The 21398-nt window shown below is 39.6% G+C and overlaps 2 protein-coding genes across 4 annotated transcripts; both read right to left on the reverse strand.

Annotated features, from left to right (window-relative positions):
* Positions 1-7260: 7260 nt before the first annotated feature.
* Positions 7261-11805, reverse strand: LOC104437032 (putative L-ascorbate peroxidase 6). Of its 3 annotated transcripts, XR_724268.3 has the most exons (10): positions 11326-11805; positions 10588-10715; positions 9987-10057; positions 9762-9804; positions 9589-9685; positions 9335-9418; positions 8653-8774; positions 8226-8292; positions 7440-7778; positions 7271-7338 (listed from the first exon to the last, which is right to left on the reverse strand). XR_724268.3 is itself a non-coding variant. In XM_010049893.3 (9 exons), exons 1-9 carry the CDS (start codon positions 11718-11720, stop codon positions 7676-7678), a joined length of 1023 nt encoding a protein of 340 aa, XP_010048195.1. In that variant the 5' UTR covers positions 11721-11805; the 3' UTR covers positions 7261-7675. The 3 variants fall into 3 exon arrangements, 2 of the variants coding, with proteins under 2 accessions (XP_010048195.1, XP_010048194.1); XM_010049893.3 differs by having other exon boundaries at positions 7261-7691; XM_010049892.3 differs by having other exon boundaries at positions 7261-7778.
* Positions 11806-13129: 1324 nt separating this feature from the next.
* Positions 13130-16493, reverse strand: LOC104437030 (G-type lectin S-receptor-like serine/threonine-protein kinase SD2-5). Its single transcript, XM_010049891.3, has 2 exons — positions 16041-16493; positions 13130-15949 (listed from the first exon to the last, which is right to left on the reverse strand). The coding sequence occupies exon 2, from the start codon at positions 15779-15781 to the stop codon at positions 13349-13351; it is 2433 nt and encodes an 810-aa protein (XP_010048193.2). The 5' UTR covers positions 15782-15949; positions 16041-16493; the 3' UTR covers positions 13130-13348.
* Positions 16494-21398: the final 4905 nt, after the last annotated feature.

Genomic DNA, 21398 nt, shown 5'->3' on the forward strand with positions numbered 1-21398 from the left:
AATATACTTGATTAAGTAAAAAAATCCAGTTAATGTGGTAAGCAAATGGAGGTTATTTATTTATTCAAAAGTAATTGATGGCAAGTAATATCTTGCGGGATTTATCGCTAAAATCTATTAGTAATGTTCATTGCTCTATCTTTGGTAAGAAATCAATGAAAATCTGGCCGTTAATTTGTAATCATCGTCAAAATACTTTTAATTTCTATTTTCAGTATTTAAGATTATCAGCACTTAAAATTCAAGAATTTTTGGCATTTACTTCTAATTTCATCAAACAAGCACTAACTACGAGGTAAAAAGGCACATAACTACGAGGTTAAAAAGCACATTAAATTTACAAGCTAATTACTGGTGATAAAAGTAATTTAGAGTAATCCTTGTGGACTATTATTAGGTCCACCATTGGTGTAAAAGTTTTTCAACATATTAATCATTGGATGTACTTAGAAATAATCAAGTAGCCGCCGAATCTATCCGCATATTATTCATTCAACGGAGAATGTGTTAAAAAAAAACTTTTAAATTGGCAATTTACCTAATAAAAATGTTATCATAGAGAGCACAACTATAGAAATAGTCAAAAATAGAGAATTGGGCAAAAATGCCCCCTATTATTTAAATGAAGAGTATATTTATAAAGGAGAAATACAATATGTAGTGACTATAATTGGATCTCTCTACGCACGTGTGTGCATCAAACTATTTTTTTTCCCTGATGTGGTCTTAATGTGATGACACTAATTACCACATCATAGATCGAATTGAGTTACTCCAAAGTATATATTGACCAAATTGTATTATTAATAATATGTGAATCACTACCAATTGTTCTAAAAACTTAAACTGTTAAGTAAAAATGTAAGTTATTATTTAAATATTCTAATGTTGCACAATACTTTAGCAAGGAAACGCTCATGACAAACGAAAAAAGGGCAAAAGCAAAGGTAAGAAACGAAAAGTTTTTAGGGGTTGTCTTGGTCTTCTTCTTCAAGTCGCTCCGCCATGCTCGGCACATACCTAGGTTGTTTACAGCCCACAACCATCGTGCCTCCCTTAGTGTCACTGCATCCACGCTGAGCTACCACCAAGGCATCCGAGCCGAGCCACCGGCCCCATCAGCACACTGGTATGTGAATGATAAACGAGATGGGATAGATAGAAAAACATGAATCCTAATGACGACATTTTCGCCCACCTCCATCACAAATACTCTATTCCAAGCTTTTGATTGATCAACAAAATTATTCCTATTGTCATTGTCATTGAAAATCGACATTTAACCCGTATGATATTCCGTTGAGATGTCAACTGATCTCGAGGGTGTACATTCAATCGTAAACGTTATAACTACTTTTATTCGGACACGGAAAAGCAGCATATGAAGGGAATGAAGAATCTCATCCCCTTTCTAATCATCGTGCTTAGACATAAAGAAACATATGTACTCAAGCATAGATCCTTAGTTCCCAGAATACGAAAATTGCTCCAATTGAATGTGTGTGTGTGAGAGAGAGAGAAAGATTTGGCTGGAGACCTTCCAAATACTGTCGATTATGGCAAAAGTATCTGTCGTCATTAATGAACGATGTTAAAAGTGGTGGTTCTTGCTGATGTTTTTCCTATACGATCGTGTGATCTTGAATGTGTGACTTCGAAAGCATCACTCCATCTTCCATTCTCATTGGCCTTCTCCAACCCACGTTATGTTCTGAACAAAACTCATTGGCCTCGATCATGACATCGTACAGATACAACTCATTATTCTGGGTAATCCCGCCCGGCAAGTTGCAGACAAGTCTGAAGCAAGTTAGAAAGTTCGCTCTCGTATTTACATGCATCGCAGCTTCACCATTTTCCCTTAGAAAGAGATGAACGATGCGTTATTATCATTGCACTTTCGCAGAATCCCGTCGTGCTCTAAGCTTTCACGCATACCGCGAATTATATCACGTGAGTCGAGCTACCCGCGAACTACTCAAGATAGCTCGACCACTGTATTATTCCGACTCGGCTCCCTTTCTGAGTACAATTCTTAAGGATATAGTCAAGCTCTAAGAACTTGAAAGGGACTCGGCTTTTATTTTTTCTTACACTTGATTGAATTCGCCAGGGAGCCCAGGCAACTAGTTGAATTTTTGTGTAGCCAAATCTATGTAATTATATTTGTAAGTTTCCTAAACATATATGTCGCATTATTTCTTTTGATTTTATTTTATTGTTTGAAACTCAAGATGGAGATTAACCCAAGCTTAGGTTGGAATTTAGTTTTTGCTAATCAAGTTGAGGAGAGCTTGAGCTAACTGAAGACCTTATACAGTGGAGCTCAAAGAGAAATTATCTTGTAATTTACTTAATATGTCGCCCACATTACCAATAAAATTTCAGTTGCTTTTATAATTTAAAGACAAATATCTTATTTGTAGTCAAATAATTATTTTGTTAAGTGACTTGCACTAGTGAACGGCGTAGGCTATAAGCGTTACTCCTTTGCTCAATATTTATGAAACTACATGTACATAGACACAATTTATTGTGGCCCTAAAGAGTGTCTTTCGGTGATGTTGGGAAAAAGAGTGAGATTCTCATGATACTAATAAAAAGGAAGGACATCCGCATATATATAAGAAGAAAGATTTTCAATACTTGGTGTGGATTTAGTAAGTCGGAATTTCAGTGGATGTAATCACACACAGACCGACAATTCACACCCTATTTTACAATCTAAATAAAATAAAGTATTTCCAAATAATTATGTATCTATTAGACTCTAATATTAGCTTCACCGAGGTGTCCAAATGTGGGGCACCAAAATCATCACCAAGGAAAGAAGAGGACGAATTAGATGGAGAATGTTGTCGATGATGACACAATGGGCATTTTGGCAATAACAGAAGGTTAATCAAACCACCAAAATTGGACTCTCCAGCGAAAGAAAACAAGAAGTCAATTATTGTTAATTCGGCAATTCACGTGCAATCGATGGATTATAATCATTACTAGCATTTGTAAGTATTGAAAGTTCGACTAATGAACTTTTTAGGAGGAGCAAAATTCGAGTGAATTAGTCTTTGGAAGGAAAATTTATTTACTGTCAAAATTCGGGCTGTTCGTTGCTCTCTTTGCTCAAGTGAAAATGGTTTCCTTGGATTAAGACTAACCCGTATTCTTGAGGATCATACTAATTCTTCTTGCATTCTCTATCACCAAAAAAGTACTAAACTTATTGCATCGATACCAATTTAATTATAAACCTTTTAATTTAACTAATTCAATTCTAAACATTTTCACATTTATATCAATTTAGTCCATCCATGCAATTTTGATTGGCCGGTGTTGACGTAAACATCGACTGATGGCCAAAAGCTAATGTGGCAATTTTTTAATTATTTTTTATAATTTTTTTCTTTTCTTTTTCATTTTCTTTTCTCTCTTCTTCCTCCTTGGACTTTCCTCACGGTGGCTTGCGAGCCTTCGGCAAGGCTCACCGACCACTAGGCAAGGGCTACGAAGCCCTTGCCGATCGCGGCGATCGCAAATAAGGTGGCTTGCCTAGATCTCACCGGAGGCTCGCCGACCACTACGAGGAAAGTCCCAAGAGGAAGAAGAGAGAAAAGAAAAGAAAAAGGGGGAAAAAAAAGAAAAAAAAACAAATTAATAAAAAAATTGAAAAAAAATTATTTAAAAATTGTCACATCAGTATGCAACCATCAATTGGTGTCCATGTCAATGCTGGTTGGCCAAAATTGGCCGTGGACTAAATCAATACTAATGTGAAAATATTTATGATTAAATTGGTTCAATTAAAAAGTTTAGTTTAAAATTAAATTGATACAAATACAATAGGTTTAAAACTTTTTGATACTTTTCCCATAAAACTACTTAAGTCGTCGCGGTTGAGCCTCACCCTTAGTCCGGCAAAATTGGGCAGTATTTTCCTGGCGTTTCTTATAGACTTGGCCCAATGTCTATACACAATAAGAAAGTTCGGTAGAATAGCCTCTAATAATCGTCGCCCGTGTAAAAATTCTATGAGTTATCATCTTTCATACGAATGTATATGATTAATACATGAAGCCATGAAGTGTTTATAAACAGTTATATTTAAAAAAAAAAACAACCTAACTAAAGTTTATATATAAACTATTAATAAAATTGCTATCCACTACTGTATAGTGCGTATCTAGTCTTTTCGAGTTATCAATGGGATGATATGTGCATTTCAATATGTACATTGAAAAAAGAGTAAGATTTACATGGCATTAGTATAAAGGAATGACGTCTACATATTTTAAGAAGAATTACATTGCATTTCTATATAAATCTTGACCAAAACTGACCATATCTTAAGCATCAATCTAAAAGAGAGCCAAGGTGGATCTTGTTTTAAAGAAGTGCCTAATGACTAACTTGGACTCAAATAAGGGCTCGAGCTCATCAATCAGTTGGTTCACACGTGCAACTCACGTGCTTATTCTATGGCAAAACGGAAACATTTGGGGCAATTTTGTACTAAACTTTATGCTTTGAGCCAATTTAAAGAAACCCAAAATTGAAGTTAGGATTCTTTGACGATTCTTCTAATGGAAAATTTGCTCCTAATATCATTGATGTAGTTTCTTTGTGTCAAACATGTATGTCGTTCTTAGCTCACTAATGTTGTCATTGAAATAATCACATGAGTCACACGTATGTCGTTCTGGGCTCATTAATGTTGTCACTGAAACAGCCACATGAGTCACATGTGCAAACTAGCCAAGATGCTCATGCTTTTAATTGAGATTAAGTTGGCCATATCGGCCCCTTATTATGTCTCCTTTCAAGAAGATTGTCTCAAGAAACGGATCCTAGATATGCCATAACTTCCGTACAACATTCATTTTAATATCAAAACTTTTAGCTAGATCATTTAAGTGCCAATTCTTTTGAAATGCTAAAAACCCGATATGGTAATATTTTAATGTTTTTTCTAACCTACATGATTCACTGAAAATCCAATGTGGCAAAATTCAATGACGTTGTTATGTATGGAAAGCCTTAAATTTCCCCTCTTCTTCATACCCAAGTCGAATGCTTGCCGATTTGTCTAAAAATTCACCTCTCCTCCCTAATTCAAAACAATGATGTTAGGGCAAAATTAAGATCTAAATCTTGCAATGGAGAGGAAAATAAGCATAAGCGACTGAAGTTCATGTCAACATAGTCAAGAAGAAGGTGAGAATAAGCAAAATCCTTACCGATTTGTCCCAAAATTCACCTGTCCTAACAACCCTATTTTAAACTGACGATTTTGGGCAATTAAGATCTAATTCTTGCAATAGAGAGGAGAACAAGCAGAAACGACTCGAGTTTGTATCAACAAAGCCAAGACATAGGTGAGAAAAAGCAGAATGCTTACTGATTCGATACCGAACCCTAATCTTTTTCCCATCAACCAAGGAGCTCTAATTTTTCCCTTCAACCACCAGCAAGGCCCTAACGTTTCTCCATGTTGATGGAGTGAGTGAATGAGAGAGGATGACGCCGATTGAGCGAGTGAGTCTGGAGTGCGAAGAGAGAGAGGGAGAGAAATTGAGTTAAGGAATTGCTATATCATCATCCACGTCGGACTTGCTTTTTAATAAATAACCACGTCTGATTTAAGTTTTTTTTTTTAAAAAAGCCACATGTTATATTTTTCTTTTTGTTAGAATTTGTCGTTGGAGGCATCTAAGTGGTGTTTTTTTTTTTTTTTTTTTTCCAATTTGACACTTAAGTAATCCAATGAAAATTTTTGACACTAAAATTATGGTATTTCTATTTTCTAGTATCCTTTGCCAATCTATTTAAATGGCCTCACTTCATGCCCTTGTTTGAGAGTTATTATCAATTTAGGCCTCTATTTAAAACTAAGTTGGCAATTATTTGGTTTTATCAACACTGGTTTAATATCATATTACCAGTAGAATTCTGGACAAATATAAGGCAGTGAATTATCGTCTGTGCCAAGGAAAGCTTATTACGGAAAATGAATATGCCATACCTTTTTCTTGGTATCAAATAACAATACGCTTTGCCTAGGGAGATTGGATGGGCCAAGCAAGTCACTTTTGTTTATTGGACTTCACAACCGAAGAAATAACTCGTAGGTCCCTTTCTAAAAGCCGAGTGGGAAACGGACTCCTACTGCCCACGTAATTAGGACCACCTAAAACAACATTAATCATATGATTATATTTGACAACTACCTCTTTTTCCTTATCAAGTGACAGATAAAGACCTCACGCCTGTATCTCATTCATGCTAATTTAGGAAACTCATCGGCGTGAATCGACTGCTCTTTTGATGGTGTCCACTCATCCATGCTGGACATATTAACAACGGTGGTTGGGATGATTTTCTAGTAGATCCGATTTCAACCCAAAAGCGAGCGACAGGAATTCCCACAGCAGGCGACAGTTCCCTAGCCTACGCACATCAGGTAGGAGTATAAGTTCCTGGATCCTAGGGGTTGCTCCAAGGGATAAGAGGTTTCCATGGCTCCGGTAGCCCACGAGTCTCATCCCTAGGTTGCTAAGGTCAAATGGCATTGGCTGGCCAATGTTCTGCTTTACATAGAATATACTCTAAAAGCTAGGAAGATAAACACACCTCCCATTAGTAGTATCTTTGCCGCATTCGTCAGGTGCAGAGTCTTATATATCTCGCCCGTTGGCCTGACCATCTCCTCCACTCTTAGAGCATTTTAACCGTTAAATCACCCTGCTGTGCATCAACTCAAAACTTCAGGTGACTTAATAACGACTCTACATAGTTCATCACCTCGTAGTTTTACTATTCCAATCTTCAGACATCTTTTTTTCCTTTGGGCAGTGATGCTTTGTTTCTTTTTTAAGGTTATACAGGGATTACTACGATGCATATTCCTAGTGAAAAAGCCATTCATATGTTGTTTTGAATTATTTGGTGACAACGTGAATGTACAGAATTTAGGAATGATTATTTAGCACAGCTGTCTTCGATCGGCCAAGACTTGGTAATAATTATGTTTTCCTATTCAAGAAAACTTATCGTCGATGCTCAACTAGAAGATTCAACAAAACAAGCTCCTCGCTTTAAGCTTAAAGCGTTTAAGTGAATGTATTAATCTTGCGCAATCCTCCATCCTGCAACTGGGTTTCTGTGTGTTTTAAGTCTTCTCTTCCCTGTTCATCATCTGTGCGAACTGTGATGTGTGACTCTTCTATCATATCTATGGTATTGATCAAAACTTGTAGGGGGCAATATAAACTGAAGAGAAACGTGCACTCGTGCACTCGTGTCTACACCTTCTGTTAATTTCTTTATCACTGGTCATCTCTGTCTAATATGAGCAAACCTATATCAAGAGTGTGGCCAACAAAAATCAAGCTCAACATAACTAAAAATGTTCAAACCACAAAATAAGACTTCTGACGTACCATGTCAAAGAGACGGTAGCACAGTTTTACAGTTAAACATGCATGCTCGGTGGCTCGGCCCATTTTTCATTTTAAACAGCCTTCAGTGGGGAGGAATTTGCTGATTGACTTTCATCCTCTGATGCAATTTGGGAGGTATGAAAACAACTTCGCATGCACCCTTAGCAGTAGGATTGGACTCCAACAGCATGCAATGCAAAAGCAGCAAGATTTTGCCACCATGTGATAGAAAGTTTTCACAAGCTCCTCCACCTTGCACCAGAATTCACTAACTTGACATAAGCATTCTCAAAATCTTTGAAGAACAAATTCTGATCATTTGCATATTTCTCAATCCATCTGTATATATAAAATATATAGGTATCATGATCGAGCAAATAAAAGAAACAAATATCACATTAAACAGAACATTCTCATGCAAAATATCCATAGTAAATCAGGTGATACTAATTACTTCAGACTGGCTACTTATGTTTGTTGTGTCGGCACATTTCCATTCTACATTGCTTTCTCAGAAGCATAAACAGGCCATGATAATATAGCACCTCCCATATTTATGGAATGTGGATTTAACTGGATCATTAAGACAAAAGCCAACTTTTATCCAGAATCATGAGAAAAAGAAAATCAAAAGTGGCAATAATGGTGCATCCCTGAAAGTTGACAAGTGCCAGTGACAGCGATATATATATATCTCACCATAATAGTCTATGGCCAGAAAGATATGGCTAAACTGTTCCCATCTTCCTAGTAAAAAGGAAATAGTAGGGATATCAAATCAGTAACCTTAAGCATTCATTGTCCTCAACAAGTGCACGATCAGAAGGAAGTCCAATCATACTTGGCATACCAGCTGCATTGAGAAAAAGGAAATTAAGCAAGGGATAATTAAGAGCAAAGCTTAAGTGAGAACTATTACCGATGAGAAAAACTCAGGTCGCTTTTGCAACAGAAAAAGTGAGAATAACCTTTTCCCAGTACAGACTAAATAAATTTCCACTGGATCAGAGCTAACTATTGAAACAATACCACAATTATGACTCCATAGTATCAGATATAGAATCTTTTCCTGGGTTAGAAAGCTGATGGCAGGACTAATTTCATGCCAAATAATGCTTTACCTACAACAAACTAGAACCAGTAGGCCAACGTAACTACGTCCGGCAAAAAGTCTAACAGAAGAACATGAGAACCATCAATGTTTTTTCGCTACCTGAAGACATCCAGGGTTTCTCTAGAAGAACCTTGTAGTATGAATTGTCAAAAACAACCGGATTCCCAAAACCTTTACTGCCGAGGGTATGGGCTCCAGATAATGCAACAAGTTCCTGTGTCCTGAGAGGATGAGGACAACATCAATATGTTCCTTTTGCTGAGAGAAGAAACTACAGAATAGTGTAAGAAACTGAAAGGACAGATTTCTATAGCAAAAAAAAATCAAACAGAGTCCATAGCAGGAACAATCAAACATGTTCTTAGTCTGTTTTGAAAGCTTCATTTTTGTAATCATGCAGCTAATACTGTCAGAATAATAACTCATAGAGGGGGCATAATTTTTTTGGAATGGAGGGGAAAAACAAAGAAGGAATGCTTATTGCCACAGAAGGAAGCATAGTTTGTCTTTGTTTTTTGGGGTTGTTTTGTGTGTGTGTGTGTGTGGGGGGGGGGGGGCAGCAGAGGTGGGGGGATGATTTTCTCTGAATCTATCATCCTGAAATTGCAAAACATAATGTATCACAGTTGACTAAACAACCAATTCTATGTTGACCGGTGAAATATCTATTAAACAGTTTAACCATCAGCAGTAAGATGCATAACAATATGCAGCAGTCAATAAACAATACTTCATTTAATTTGCAAGCATCATTCAACATGTACATGGGATAGCAACTCACGATAAGCCCTTCCTCTGAAAACACTGCTTTAAACCCAAAGCATCAAGAGTTTCTTCGGGAAGTCTTCCTTCAGGATCAGGCTTCCTTCAATAAAGAAATGAAACCAAACCAATATTAGCTTGGGACTATGCACAAAGATGGAGACATGCAAAGAATCTTGCAATACTGACAATACTAAATGAGTGAAATAATGTTTTGTCTGCCATCAACACATCTTCAGAACAGTAGTAATTGAATTGGAAATAGCTTCTTACATTGAGTCAAGTCTGCCCAGAACAACTGGAATAGTTGGACCTCCACAAACAGAAACTGCTTCAGCTCCAGCCACAGCTATCATGTCTGCCCAGGATACTGAGAGAGGAAAGTTCCATCTATATCACCACAATCATACCATCAGCATATAGAATATAACACTCAAAAAAATCACCTGGTCTCTTTGCATCCACCTCACCCTTTGCTTTCTCTAGTATCTAAACAACAACACAATGACTGACGAGTTAGCCTGAAGATGAACCGGAGTTGACTGTTCTAGACATAAGATACAGGAACTTCTAGCAGTCCAGAAATGCATGAGGGAGTACACCAGTTGAAATGAAATGTTGCATCTCCAGAATGGATGCTAAGCTTGAGGATGTAATAAAAGAAAACATACCTTCACAGGCTTTTTTAGCCCAGCATTTTCAGGCCTTTCAAGTTCATAAACTATGGAACCATTCATACCACCTGGATATTGACACAAAAACATATTAGAATTACAATATGAGGATTGAAATCCATACTCAGACAAAAAAGCACGACGCAGAAAATTTTCAACTCAAAAGAAGTATGTGCATGCATTAAAAGAATCGGACATGACCATTAGTTCACAAATACAGGTAGTATGAATGATACTGCTCTCCATGATTGATCATTCATTTATAAAGGTCCATTAGAGTCTGTAGTTGCTTTAACAGTCATAGAATTACTTGCCCTTGTTCATTTAGTAAACCACCATGACAAAAAAAAGTTATGCCCATTTACAAGGATTATCTAACTTTTTTGGCAAATGAGAGCTATATCCCCCTAATTCAGATGAAATCAATATATGCATCATCTTAGCTTCAGCTCAAAAGTTCAATTATGGGGAAAAGAGGATAAAACAATTTGGATCGATTAGTAGGCATTCAAAACTTGTAGCCAGAGATATGGAGCACAGTTACTGATGTCGAGTATCATTATTTGTAGAACTTTAACTTTCTGTCCATGTAAAATACCTGAGTTTTCACCCATTTCAAAGGTTCCAGCATCATGAAATACCAAACGAAGCACACCAGCAGCCTTCACCTTGGAAACTACCTTTCTGACCTCTTCCTTTATCATCGTGTATTCATCATTATCTAATCTTTGATATACGAACATGAAAAACCAACAGTCATGGACATATCCAAATGCCCCAAGTCAACACAAATACAGATGCAGCCCCAAGGTCACGATAAACAAAATATCAAACTCACAGCCCTATCCAATTAGTACTTCCGAATCGCAATTTCGACCCATCAAACCATCACCCAAAATGGTTTTTCCCCAGCTGAATGCGGTGTCCATAACATCAATGTTGAGAAACAAGACACTTCACAGTTACAGCTTACAGATACTAAAATCCAGGAAGTCAGTGAATGAGCAAGCCGGAAACACAAACTAAAATCTCATAATCCGAAGGACCACACCTGGACCTCCTACTTTAAACGGCAAGTAAGTCCTTTAAAGGAAGCAAAAAGCGTCATTTCGGCGGGACAACTCCGTAGCATGCACACATACACACAAACTGATCACCGGAAGAAGCAGCTGCAAAACCCATAATCCGACCACCGACGAAAACGCATAGCGTTCTTTCGCTCCGCAGGCTCAACTCCAAAGCTCAAAAGCATCTCAATCTCCCTCGAAATTCCCGTTTCATTCGTTCCAACCAATAAAGACATGGACTTTCGTCAAGCAAAGAGCGTCGAGCTTACTCGGCGGCGTCGGCGACGATTCCCTCCGTGTAACCGCGCAGCTGAAGGAGAAACGGCAATGTGGCCGCCAGGCCCGCCACGGCTATGAGCTTCCTCCTCCTCCTCGAGACGCGGTCTCCAGCTGCGAGCTCCGAAAGATCGCGATCGACCGGATTCGCGAAACATCGACCGCGCACGGGGGCGTGGTCACCGGAAGAAGCGGCGCCGGGGGTCGAGCTTGAGGGAGAGGCGATGGCTCCGGCGCGAGAGGCGATGGGGGAGGGAGAAGACCGTTGGGAATTGGCGGGGAATTCGAATTTCGTCCTGCGAGAAGAGGGATGGGAGGAAAGGGAGGAGGAGGAGGAGCAGCAGGTGAGTGGGGAGAGGTGGGTCGTCGACGGCGACGGTGAAGCCATCGTCGCCGGCGCCGGAGGAGGAAGCTGCAGAGAGGTGGGCTTGCGCGAGGAAGAGAATCTGGATTGGTGCGAGCGTGGAGCTAGACCGTTGATTTATCTTACAATCTCTTGTTCCTCTTTTTCCTACGTAGAACCAAAAAAAAAAAAAAAAATTCCATTGTTTCGCAAAAAACAAATAATTTCTCAAATTGATTGCTTGTGTTAGTTGAAATACTTAATCAACAAGTAATATTATCATTGTCGACAATAATTTATATACATTGAAATTATTTTTTGTTTGTTCATTTTTATATGCAATCAATCAACTATTTTTAGAAAAAAAAAAGCTCATTTTATTTCGTAGAAAATGAATGATTTGGTAAAATCAATTACTTGTATCGGTTGAAATATATGGTCAGTGAGAAATGTTTTCCTAATCTCGATAATTTCCGAGACAATGAAAATATTTTTTAATTGTTTTTTTTGCATGTGATAGAATCGATTATTTTCTGCTATAATAGAAGAAGCTTCTTCTTTTGCCTTTCACTGTTGTTTAAAGATTATGTTATCGTGAGACATGTACATGGATTTTGTCATTTAATCCACATTATTCTGTTGTAGCCAGGTGCTACCTTAGTTTCTTGGCTTGGTTTACAAGAGGATTTTCCTCCCTATAGGGATCTCCTTCGCCTGTTCGGTAACTCGGTGGGCCGTGAAAATGCATTTTTATTTTAATGTACCCATACCCACATGCCTTATGCTCCCAATTGGTACAATTTTTCTTTTTCTGAGCCTCATACCTGGTTCTATTTTTTAATTGTTTTACGTTTGAAGGATGTTGAGATCCGCTAGAGATCTCAAACGTAGCAATTTAAGAATCTACTAAGGTAAGGTCCAGAGTGTTCAATATGCAAATCACTGAAATTGTGATGATTTTTATTCAATAAAAATATTTGGAAAATATACAAGGTGCCCTAGAACTCAAGGAACCTAATATGTTTCAAATTTTAGGGTGATTTCAAAAGTATATATGGTAGATTTCAAGTGCAAAATGTATGGAATCGATATTTATAGGATAGGTTTCGGATAGGACGAGTATGCCACCGTCACAGGACCCACACACCTTTGTTAATATTAGGTAACTAAATAAGAAAGACCAAAAAAGCAAAAGATTGGAACAAAAATGCTGACTATTCTGCTGTCAGATTCAAAGGTATTACAGTTCTTTTCACATGGTTTTGTACTTTCTCTTGTTTTCTAGTCCAGGTGGTCCGTCATTGATTTTCTTTCTTGCCCTTCTGCCAAAGCCATTTTCTTTTTAAGATGATAAAATCAGATTGCTGTGATGTTAGCAGGAGCGACTTTATTATGGTTTGAAAAGCTTGCTCAGAAAGAACATCCGCTGTAGAATCTTTTCAAGCTAGGCACCCTTCTCCCAAAACGGCTCAAGTCTACTTCATTTCAATAGCATTCCCATCTGATCTCACCTTTCTCCCTATATACATGCTGCAAAAGCACAAAAGTTGAAGACCAAAAGCTTCTTCTGTATTAACTCTAGCAACTAGCATTACAAAAGTTTGGAGGGATCAAAATGATATACATGGAAAGAACCTAACAAGATAGGAATGGACAAACACCATCTACAGCTGTTATCTGGGGCCTGAGAGCCGAACGGCGGAGAGATGGGTGTCGCTGTTGCAGTCCGATGGCCCCGAAGAAGTCCCCTCCTCGCTGATCGATTTGAACATGTTCGAGAAGAGGCGAGTACCCAGAGGAGATGTCATCGGCGGCATCGGGACAGTGCAAAGGCCTTCGAGCATCTGAACAACCTTGGTCATCGACGGCCTGGAGTACATGTCTTCCTGTATGCACCACAGGGCCGCTTTGATCGCGACGGAGACACGGTCGTCTTTGTCCTCGAAGTTGATGTTCGAATCAACGATGTCTTTCAGTTTCCCTTCTTCCATCATCTTGAATGCATATGACGGGAAGTGAGATTTCTCCGAGGTTTCCGAAGGATCGTAGTTCTTTCTCCCGCCAATGATCTCGAGCAACAGCATTCCGTAGCTGTAAACATCGCTCTTTTCTGATATTGCGTAGTTCGTTATCCACTCCGGTGCGAGATAGCCTCTCGTGCCTCTCATGGTAGTGAAGACATGGCTCTGCTCTCGGGTCATCAGTTTGGCCAATCCAAAGTCCGAGACTTTGGCCTGGAAACTGTCATCGAGGAGCACATTTTCGGGTTTTATATCGCAGTGAATAATCTTCACATCGCAATCCTCGTGCAAGTAAGCCAATCCTTTCGCCGTCCCCAAAGCAATGTTGAACCTCGTTTCCCAGTCGAGCAGGTCGTCCTTGTTCTTCTTGAAAATCCATTTATCCAAAGACCCGTTGGCCATGAACTCGTAAACCAGAAGTCGGTGCGAACCTTCGGCGCAGAAGCCTTTTAGCCTGACCAGGTGGTGATGGTGTATGCTTCCGATGATGGAGACTTCTGCTCTGAACTCTTTCTTTCCTTGGCCAATGCCTTCCAATTTCTTCACAGCCAACCTCGTTCCGTCCGGGAGGACTCCTTGGTACACGGAGCCGAAACCACCTTGCCCGAGCTTCCTTGTGAAGTTGTCAGTCGCCGTCTGAAGATCCCTGTAACTGAAACGGATTGGCATCCCGGCTAAATTCTCCAGGAAGTTGTCCTCTTCTGACGTCACTTGAGGCGATTCCGGAAACTGTTTCCTCAACACAAACCATCTGAATCCTCCGTAAACTAAACCAAAAATCAGGAGCACTGTCGTGATGGAAATGACAACAGCAAGAATCACACGCTTCTTGTTGCTCCCGCTCCCTCCCGGAGTTGCACCAGCCCCTCCATTGCTCGATACCTTAATCATGGCGGTGAATCCGGAACTGCTCCCGGAGGCTATGAAAGCTCCAACATCATTAAACATGTAGCAATTTCCGGTGCTATTTTGGAAGAACATTGCAAGGCACGAGCAGTTGGCAAGGCAAGAGGTCTTGCAACCATTTAGATCAGCTTTCAGCGAGGGCGAAATGTAACTGATAGCGAAGTAGCTAATCGAGTCCCCTGCACTAATGAGATCTACAGGACCTGCCGAACGATTGCAGGGAGAATTAATTCCCGATCCACAATTCGGGTGAGAGCTAAGAGTAGGAAGACAGCGGCACATCTTATTGCTGTAACAGATCAAATAAGGGTCACAAGGCTCCGGCGTGCCACAAGGGTTGTCCGGTATTATCGTCGAAGAAACTTCACCACTCTGCAAATTGGTGAAGGAGATGGTGCCGTCGTTACCCAGCACTGCAATCCAAGTGGTGTTCGAATCCGTATTAGTTGAGAACACAAACTGCCACAGCAAGGTTCTGTTTTGATCATAAAAGTTCCACGAATTTGCATCAAGCGACGCAGAAGCGACTCGGCCACCATTAGTGTTGATGATCTTACGGGTATCACCCCCCATCGTCCAATACGGCTGGGGCGTTCCATACGCTGCAGAGAGAATCATATTTCCAGATTTGATCTCGAGTGTATAGCTCAAGTTCTTCAATTTCTGGCTCACTAGTTTCATCCCTTCAGCGAACTCCTGGTTCGACAGCAGCGTATCCGTCGGATGGCTGAAGCTCTGCCAAATCACTCCGCTGTTGCTTCCCAGCAAGACCAGATTGCCCGAATTCTGCAGCACCATAGCCGAAACTCCCTTCCCGCCTGTATCCGTGGACCAAACAACACTCCCTCCCTTCTGCAAGAACGCGTTGCCAGTGGCGTCGAACACGAATTTGTCCGACATCACGACTGGCGAGTCCCTATTGGCGCTCCAGACCATTGCTTTGGTGCCGACATGGATTATAGCCAGCCAAAACGCAGTGACATCCGAGGTGGTAACGAAACCGAAAGCAAAATTCGAGTCATTCGAGAGGAGAAACAGGCCGTCATGATCGATCCAGTTCATTTCAGAACCTTGAAACCCCGGCGAGATTTGACCGACGGTCTGAATGCTTGCCAGACAAATCCCAAACAGAAGAAACGCATTAAGCCACAACAAGCCCACGATGTGCAGCGTCCCCATCTTCCTCCACCCACAACCAAATTCAAGAAAACAATTACAAGAATCCTCCTTTACCAGGAGGACCCAGGAGAGAAAAGAGATCTACAAAGTGAGCGGCTGAAGTTGCCAATCTTTCAGGCACGAACTATAAACGACTGCGAGCTCTAATTCGACCGAGAAATCACAGCTCTGCAGAGGGGCAACACCAGAAATTCCAGAAATCAGAGCGCAGCAGAAAGATTCAAGAATTGCTCTGACGAGAAGAAGACGATTCATTCACCTTTGGAGCCAAGCAGCATACCGACAGCAAGCAGTGTGAATCATCAATCTTTTTCAGGCCCTCGCGCTACATGTGAGCAAGAAAAAAGAGCTCGGCCACCTGACGCTTTCACATTTGAATCTTCGGAGGAGCAATAAACTCGTGGGCTGCGATGGACCTCACGTTCGAGTCCCACGAATTCATCGAATCCTGTCGCCGTGCGAAAAAGCGGCAAGTCCAAGAAGAAGCCTCCCCCTCAAGCCGCAGGCGCAAGAGTCAGATGGCAGACTCGGGAAGACGAAAGAAGGAGAAGGCTAAGAAGAGAGCTGAGTGCGAAGCACGAAGAAAGCGTCGGTTGTTGCCACCTCGTCCAGTCGCTAAAAATCCCTGCGCACATGTGCGATCTCCAGACAAGAAAAGGAAAATTGCGGTTTGTGTTTTCAAGAACTCGGAGCTGTTCGAAGTTTCGAAAGACCGGCGGTGCATTAAAGATTGTTTTTCGTTCTCTTTCGTGGGGAATTAAGAAGTGACAGCTGATCGGCTGTGCGGGGATGACAGATCCGACATCATGGTCAACTTGCGCCATTTTTAAATGGTGTTTAATGCAATTAGGTTGATGATGGCCGGACGTTGAAAGAGTCGTCAGCAGCAGCTTCAGCTATATGATCATATCTGGGTACGTTGCTTCATAACAAATTCATGAAAATCAACCGTCGCTAGCTCAGGCCAAAATCCCAAAAAAGAAAGAAAGAAAAGAATGAAGGCACAAAAAAGATTCATTTCTGGTTAGGGTACGATCATGGCCTTCTTTTGAACTGCCGTAAAGAAGGCATGGAAGAATTCGAGAGTCGATAGATTTACTAAATGTGCTTAGGCTAAGTACAATGAATCCTAAAATTTTTAGAAAAACTCTCGAAAACAGGGTACTTTGTGAATCCTTAACTATTTTCAAGTCCCCCCACAAAGCTAGAATCTTGAAGACTCCAACTAAGAGCCGGTCTGCCTATCCAACAAATATGCCATAGGCGGCCAATAAGCTTGCGTGCCTTCCATTTAATGTGCCAATGCCAGCACGCCTCAATCCTCCTATTTTCTTTCTGTATCTTCGTCTTCCTCGGGAAAATGAAATACCCTCTAGTGTTTTACGTCCAGAGATGCCGAAGGAAGTCCACAAGAGACTCGGACAAAATAAATTTACGATATACTCAGGTCCCGAGGTTAAGTACAAAGAATCCTAAATGTTTTTCAGAAAAAAGCATAATCAAATTCAAAATTCAGTACAACTTTTTTTAATATTGTGAAGAAGACTCGGCGTCCGTATAATGCCTATTTCGTGCAATGTAGGCGTGATCCGGCCCTCACTCAATGACGAAAAACAGTGGCCTCACCACCGTGAGAGGACATTTGCCCTAACTAGAACCAACCCAAGTTCTCCTAGCTGAGACGCTGGCTCTCGCCATTGAAGCAGGGTTGGCGGCAGCGGCGTGGCGCGGCCTCCCCCTCTCCCTCCCCACCCCCTCTTGGGTTTAAGTCAATTTCGTGTCTGTAGCACCCTTTATTTGGTGCACACTAATGCCAATGTATGCTCAACATAATCATTTTGAGTTAATCCATTGCTCTTCAAGTTTTAGCTCTTAATTACATCTTCAATATCTACATAGAATTTTTTGTGCTTTGCTTCTTCTGATGGCTATTTTTTCTAGAAACCGTGTTTCATTCATGAATATATATATATATATGTGTGTGTGTGTGAATATAAGTATAGAAGCATTCATGATGGTATTGCTTCTATTATGTGCATTTGGTTCAGCATTTGCAAGGATTTTTTACCTCTAAAATTTCTTGAGGAAGGGTGTTTGGAAAGGTTTACCAAGGGGCTTTGAGCCAAATGTTAACTTTGGGAATGTTGAAGCCACGAATTAATGAAATTTGTCAAGTTTACCAAATAAATTTCCCTAAAACCCTTTAGACTAAACTATTTTACGTTTCTCCAAATCTTTTAGGAAAGCTGAATCAAATGCACCACAAGAAACGCATTTGTTCTTAAAAACTAAAATGTACTCTCCTTCAGAATGAAGAATTTGAGAACAATTGTTCATTTCCAGGTGTAGTTATAAAAGCGAAAATTCAAATGCCAACGTAGCTTCCGGTGCTAATGTGCACGGCATTGAACAAAGAAAAACAACGCCAATTCCTATATTCAGGGCAAAACGACTCGTTGCGGGCTTTTAATTGCGGAAATGAAGTTTGGACATACCTGGAGCCACGGAGTTTCGGGTTACGCTTAGGGTTTCTTCTTGGGTTAATGAACTTAAAAATTTCTTCAAAATGGAGTGAAATGTCACTATGGAAGGAGAGGCTGTTGGATGTGACTGAGATGATCACTCATTGCTTTCACGTTTGGATTGAATTCAAATTTAGAATATCACAAGAGGAAACAAGCTTGCTATGGATATTATTGAAATTGACGGTGGAGAGAAGAGGGAAGTGCCGGATGGGGGGGTTGGGAGGTGTGGAACATTTAATGTGAAAGGTGGACGGGTGTGAGGCGGGCAGAGTCAACGCTTGGGCAACTGCTTCCACCCTTCTGATCAGGGCACTCCCCTATTGGTAGGAAACCCGCTTAAATATTTTAGCTAAAACTCTAGAAGAAAAACTCTAATTTTAGGGCGCGTCTATTTGGAGAGAAAATTATATAAAAAAGAAAAGTAATTTTTGGGAAATTATCTTTCAAAAAAAAAATATATTTTTTCCTTTATTTGGTGATATGTGACTGAAAACGTTTTTCGGTGTTTGAATCTTATTCGAAAAACGATTTTTAATCTCTTGAATTTATCTTAGAAAAAAATAGAAAATTTAAACTTTTCCTTTTTCTTTTTCCTTCCTCCTTAGCCGGTTGCCAGGCCTCAATAATGGCTATTGACGGCCACAGGCTAGCTCAAGCTTGTTCGATTAGGTAAACTACAAGCTTGCCAGCCTCAAGTGAGTCTTACGCTCAAGCTTGCTTGGATAGGTTGAGCCTCATGCTCACTCACCATCACCAAAGCATGCAGTCGGTAGAGGAAGGAGGAAGAACAAGAAAAGAAAAGAAAGAAAAGAATAAAAGAAAAGAATAAATTATAAAAAATCGATTTTAAAATTTAATTTTAAAAATATCTTCATAAAGGTTTCATAAATCAAAACCTGAGTCCAAGCATCGAGGATCCACACATGGTCTTTGTGGACTGGGCCAAAGAGTTGGGAACAAAGCTCGAGTGTTAGGGACCTAAGCATGGCTTTTATGGACCCAAGTTCGGGGGCCGAACCATTGGGTACAAGCACCGGGATTTAGGCCTGGCCTTGTTGGATGCAAGCACGGGCACATGGGGCCCATGCCCCGCCACTAGGAGACATGCCAAAACTTGAGAATCAACACTGGGATTTTCATACTCAAACATAGAGTTTTGGGGCCAAGTGCCAATAGTTAGTCATGTATTTGGAATTTTTTTTTCTAGTTCTTAAAAAAGGAAATCATTTTTCCGAATTTGAATTTTGGTAGGAAAACATTTTCTATTGACTGAAAAAACAATTTCAATCGACTCATTTTCCTAAATGAACCAAACGCTAGAAAGTGATGAAAATATTTCCTTAAGTCCAATCTCAATTCCATCGCAAACTTTTTTTTTTTTTATCTAAAATAAATTTTCAACTCCCATTGCTAATCCCAAATTTGCCCACGCGCCTAGAAATCATCACTGGTTTTTTTTTATAGAGATTATCAATATTGGGAGACTCGTATTGACCCATATAAAAGATAGAGTATTGATGAAGACACGAATTCCGATAATAAACCTCTACCTAACCCCGATATTGATAATTTCGAAAACATTAGTGGTGAGTTTTGAATGCGTGAGGAGATTTAAGATTTGAGTAAAAGTTGTGGATTTTTTGAAGTTCGAGTCAAAATTGAAAATGGATCTATAATATAAAGTTATTTCTTAGCGAATTAGACCAGAAATTCCCACAAACCTTGCAATTTTATCAGGAATATGTCTTCAATGTCACATCGATACATATGTATGCTCGCAAGGTTAGTTTATGCATGTTTACGGTTTAGGATTCTGTCGATAGGTACCTTCGGAGGCGCTCGTTAACATGACTCGTATGTATAAACCTTTCCAACGTGGAACGTATGTACGGTAGATCCAATACATCTTCAATGTTTGCTTACCTGGCTCTGTTTTTATTCTCAAAAACGAATTAAAATACTTTCGAAAAAGAGCAATAATTTGAAATGTTTTGGCAACTGAGATGCATTAAGTGCAGCGCCAGAGAATCCATCTCCATTGAATGAATTTAATCAACGCCCCCATCTTTTCCTTTTTCTTTTTTTTCAATTATCTAATAATAAAGCATCTATTCAGCATGCTTGAATAGTTTAATATGGAGTGCGCGACCATGCAATAATACCACAGTTGTCTCATCCACCCCAACCTTCTAGAGAAAAGGCATTAATAATTGGCCATGCTAATACTTTATAAAAAAAAAAATTAAGAGAATTGTCTCAATTCTCTCCTTTGTCGTGCACAATCAATTTCAATAGGTTGGCGAGTTAGTTGTCATTAGACCTGAAAATCATATTACTTCTTAGAAAGTATCGATCATGGATTGCTCGAAGTCCGATGAATATAATTCCCTTCCGACCACTGCGGGGGCCTTCCTCTTGTATGATTTCCTATTACATTGTAATCGAGAGATTGCTATTATAAACTGGTATAAGCAAATCACTCTACATGATAGATGATGTGATTTAAATTGGCTAAAAATTGATGGGTCGGCGAAATCTAGCGAAAATTGACTAAAAGAATCACATTAGCAAATTGTTAAAATATTTAAGACTAAATTGGCTAAAAAAATTAGTCATTCTAGATGACATATGTTATGATTTAAATGGGTCAAATTTTATGTGTTAGTGATTTCTAGCAAAAAAAAAAAAAAAAAACTGAATGAACTACATTGACAAATTATTAAAAGGTTTAGGACTAAACTAATTAAATTAAAGAAGTTTAGGATTGAGTTAGATCTTTTTGAACAACTCTTCCTTTAAATTCTTGGACACACCGATCTCAATGACATTTAAATATAAGATTTTCGCAAAGCTAAGGATATGATAACATGTGAGGCAATGATTCCATCGCATTTAAATAAAAACAAAATCAACAAGTCAAGACAAAAGTCTAGATATCTTTCTTACCATACCGTAGACCCGTTAAACGGGTGGGTCGGGTCGGGTTTGGGTCGGGTCATAAATGGTCCGACCCAAAGCGACCCATTTAACCCGTTTATAACCCATTTATTACAGTGCAAATTTTTTGACCCATACCCGACCCGACCTATACC

This window comes from Eucalyptus grandis, chromosome 3 (assembly GCF_016545825.1).
Source record: "Eucalyptus grandis isolate ANBG69807.140 chromosome 3, ASM1654582v1, whole genome shotgun sequence".
In the NCBI taxonomy this organism is placed as follows: Eukaryota; Viridiplantae; Streptophyta; class Magnoliopsida; order Myrtales; family Myrtaceae; genus Eucalyptus; species Eucalyptus grandis.